General features: G+C 35.3%; 1 protein-coding gene across 1 annotated transcript; it reads left to right on the plus strand.

The window, feature by feature from the left end:
* The first annotated feature begins 2,056 nt into the window (after nucleotides 1-2,056).
* Nucleotides 2,057-2,503, plus strand: LOC108468325 (uncharacterized). Its single transcript, XM_017769215.1, has 2 exons — nucleotides 2,057-2,142; nucleotides 2,188-2,503. The coding sequence occupies exons 1-2, from the start codon at nucleotides 2,057-2,059 to the stop codon at nucleotides 2,501-2,503; spliced, it is 402 nt and encodes a 133-aa protein (XP_017624704.1).
* Nucleotides 2,504-4,258: the final 1,755 nt, after the last annotated feature.

The following is a 4,258-nucleotide window of genomic DNA, read 5'->3' on the forward strand; positions in this document are numbered from 1 at the left end:
GGAAGTTTTTCTTTGCCCTTTCATCACAACAAGAGAACCTTTGGAAATCTTTAAAATCCCACTTTCAACTGTATATTTGTACCCATTTGAATCAAGAGTTCTCAACGAAATTAAATTTCTCTTCAATTCTGGAACATGTCGTACCTCACTAAGTGTTCTGACAACTCCATCAAACATCTTAACTTTAACTATCCCAACACCTGCGATTTTACATGAAGCATTATTTCTCATCAAAACAACACCTTCAGATACTATTTCGTAAGTTAAACCAATCTCGATTGGGACTCATGTGGAAGGTGCAGCCTGAATCAAGTATCCATTCCTCGCTTACTTTAGAATCATTTATAGAAATAACTAGAAGTTCACCATCGCTGTAATCTTCTACAACATCAGCTTCACCGGAATTTTCTGATTGTTTTCCCTTTTAATTCGCAGCCTCCCTTTTAATCTTATTTTGTAGCTTATAACACTCAGATTTAATGTGCCCTTTCTTCTTGCAGAAGTTACAAGTTTTACCTCTATTTGAAGACTTTGACCTACCTTTAGATTTACCACAAGGATTTCGTTCCTGTGTCCTACCACGATCATCATCAGCATTCCAATCTTGTCTCCCACGAACAATGAGACCCTCTCCCTGAGAGTCGGGTTTAACCACAAGATGCTTCATCTTATCATACGAGGTTAAAGAATCATAAACCTCATCAACTGTGAGAGACTCGTGGCTATATAAAATCGTGTCTCTAAAGGTTGAATAAGACGGGGGCAACGAACAAAGTAGAATCAACCCTAGATCTTCCTTATCATACTGAACCTCCATGGCCTCCAAGTTTGAGAGAATTTCTTTAAACACTGTTAAGTGTTCGTGAACAGACGCACCTTCCTCCAAACGATGAGCATAAAGATGCTGCTTCATATGCAACTTGCTTGTTAGAGTTTTCGACATACATATTTGTTCTAGCCTCTTCCATAATGCAGCGACAGTCTTCTCTTTCATCACATCTTGCAAAATTTTGTTGGACAAATGCAGATGTAATTGTGTTAACGCCTTTTGATCCTTACGCTTCTTCTCTTAATCTGTTAATGTCGAAACTATCTTATCTATCCCTAGCAGGGCATCCTCCAGATCCATCTGTGCAAGAACTGCTTGCATCTTAATCTGCCACAATGCAAATCTGGTGTTGTGATCCAACAGCGGAATTTCATACTTCAAAGACGCCATTACCGTGATCGAGATGAATAACCCGAAAGCTCTGATACCAATTTGTAAAAATAAAATAAAATAATATAACATAAAATAAAGAACACACAAATTTTACGTGGAAACCCTTTCGGGAAAAAATCACGGGCAGGGGAGAAGAAAATTCACTATCTCGAAAAATTTGAATCAATACAAGAGGAATAGACTATGTCTATTTATAGGCTTGTAAAGCCATATTCTAGTAGAATTGAAATACCTTATCCTAATCAATATAAAATAGATGAAGTTTAATAAGGTTTAAAAACCTTATTCTAAAATAAAATAAAAGAAGTCTAGTTCTATATGGATTTTACTTTTATTTTATTTTCCATCGTATTTTATTTAAATAAGAATTTGGGTCACTTAATTCTAACAATATGTTTATGTGATTCATGCGTTTATTGATTGACCTAAAGGTAAGTTAATATTTGGCAGAGTTTTAACGACATCTGTGGTGATAAATGTGTGACAATTATAAGGTATTTTATGTGAGTAATAAGTTAGTCTAAAGATTAATTAATTGTTTAACATAATTTATTGTAATGTTTGATTGCTACAATAAGAGTATCGATTATTGTTAGTATTACTGTCCAAAGACTTGATATTAATATAGTGTTTGGTATCTTGAGATGGGATTAGCCATTATCTTGAATTTATTGTTTACTTATAAATATTGATTTAAGCTTGTTTTTATTTGTTCTATGTTCAGCTAATTCATCTTCTGCTACCACAATATCTGCTAATATAAATTTTATACCCATGCTTAATGGGACTAATTTTAAGGAGTGGAAAAGGCACTTACTTATAGTGCTTGGCTGTATGGACATAGACCTTGCACTAAAGGAAGAACAACTTGCATCTCTCACTGCGGAAAGCACCCCTGATGTTAAGAGGGATTTTGAGAGGTAGGATCGTTCAAATCGCATGAGGCTAATAATCATGAAACACAGCATTCCAGAAGCCTTTAGGGGAACAGAATTTGAAGAGATTACTCAGGCTAAGGGTTTCCTTGATGAAATTGAGAAACGTTTTGCTAAAAACGATAAGGTTGGAATAAAATCACTTCTGACTTCTTTGATGTCTATAAAGTATAATGGTCAAGGAAACGTAAAGGAGTACATTATGGAGATGTTCCATACTACTTCAAGAATTAAGGCACTTAAGATCAAGCTTTCTGAAGAATTACTTGTTCTTATGGTTTTGGTATCACTTCCTGCACAGTTTAATCAATTTAAAATTAGTTATAACTGTCAAAAGGAGAAATAGACCTTAATGAGCTCATTTCTCATTGTGTACAAGAGGAAGAAAGGTTGAAACGTGATAAGTCTGAAAGTTCTCATTTGGCCAATGCCCTGAAAGACAAGGGTAAAAAAAGAAAATATCAGAATGAAACTGCTAAGGGTCCAGCTCAAAAGAAACAACAACAAGCTACAGAGAGTTGTTTCTTTTGTAACAAGTCTGGACACGTAAAGAAAGATTGTACCAAATATCATGTTTGGTGTAACACCCCTAACCCGTATCTGTCGCCGAAATAGGGTTACAGAGAATTACCGAAGTTTACAGAACAATTACAGATAATTCATGTTGATTACTATTCATTTCCAAAAGTGGTCATATTGTCCCTTGAATGGACCCTCGAAGCTAAACATTGGAATCAAGTTGGGACTAAATCAGGAACTCAAAGAATTTTTTGCGAAATTTTCAAAAATTTTTCCTAGATATAAAGCACACACGCCCTTATGGTCAAGGGACACACGCGTGTGACCATAGGACACGCCCATGCTGCAGGCTGTATTCGACCCCGTGTAATTCTCTAACTTGTGCCACTTGGCCAACCACACGCCGGTGTGCTAGGCCGTGTGGTAAATTTAATTTTCCAAATTTAAGTGTAGGTTTCACACAGCCAAGATATACGCCCGTGTTCTGGGCCATGTAGCACACACAGCTAAGACACACGCCCGTGCCTCTCCATGTTTGCTCAATTCTGAGTATTTTGTTTCTTAAATTTAAGATGCAGGGGACACACAACCAAACCACACACCTATTTTCTAGGCCGTGTGTTACACATGGTCAAGACACACGCCGTGTGCCTACCAGTGTGGACAAAATAAAGCCATTTCCTAGCTTTATTTTTCACCCAAATTTGCCAATACTCTATACCAAAACTTACAAGTATATACCAGCCAATTCAAGCATTAAATCCAAGCCAATTCTAACATCTAATATAATATTTTATCATATGCATTCATGTTTATATCCTTACCCTTGTTTAACTTATATGTTAAGCATAACTTGATCAACCATACTTATTATACTTAACACATAGGTATTTGTCATAATATAACCTTATAAATATACCAAAATAAATCATTGCAAGCCATTCCAATGGCTAGTTTACAAACCACATTTATATGCCAACATTAGCTAAATTACTATACATGCCATTATACCAAAATAAGTTTATAAATTATACCAAAACAAGTTAGTGGATAGTGTGATGATGCTCCAACTGATCTCTAACCCTCGCGAGCTTCCGAGCACTATAAAATAGAGAAAATAAAACCTAGTAAGCATTTAATGCTTAGTAAGTTCGTATAATAGGAATTAAACTTACCAATCATATTCGTTAATATTAGGCATACAATAACATACTTTCCATTAATTTGGCAAGTTGCCTAAACACATAGACTCAATCAAGCAAATTAGTCATGTAATTCATATGTATATCAAATAAGAATAAATGAGCTCATCATGTTACAAGTTTCAAATATTTCAAAAGCATTCTAGATACAATTCATTTAATCCCATAATTTCTCATTTCAGGAATTTGTCCATTGAATAATTGAAATTTCGATGGATACTCAAATAGTACACACAAGGTGTATAAAATAGCAAAATGTAAATTCATAATTAGGGGTACCCATTAGGGCACTTAATCAGGGAGCACACTTTCGAGCCATATATCAGGATGCTCAGATGAGCCATGTGATCATGTAACAGGACACTTATCCGGGAAAATCA

This window comes from Gossypium arboreum, chromosome 8 (assembly GCF_025698485.1).
Source record: "Gossypium arboreum isolate Shixiya-1 chromosome 8, ASM2569848v2, whole genome shotgun sequence".
NCBI classification, from domain to species: Eukaryota; Viridiplantae; Streptophyta; class Magnoliopsida; order Malvales; family Malvaceae; genus Gossypium; species Gossypium arboreum.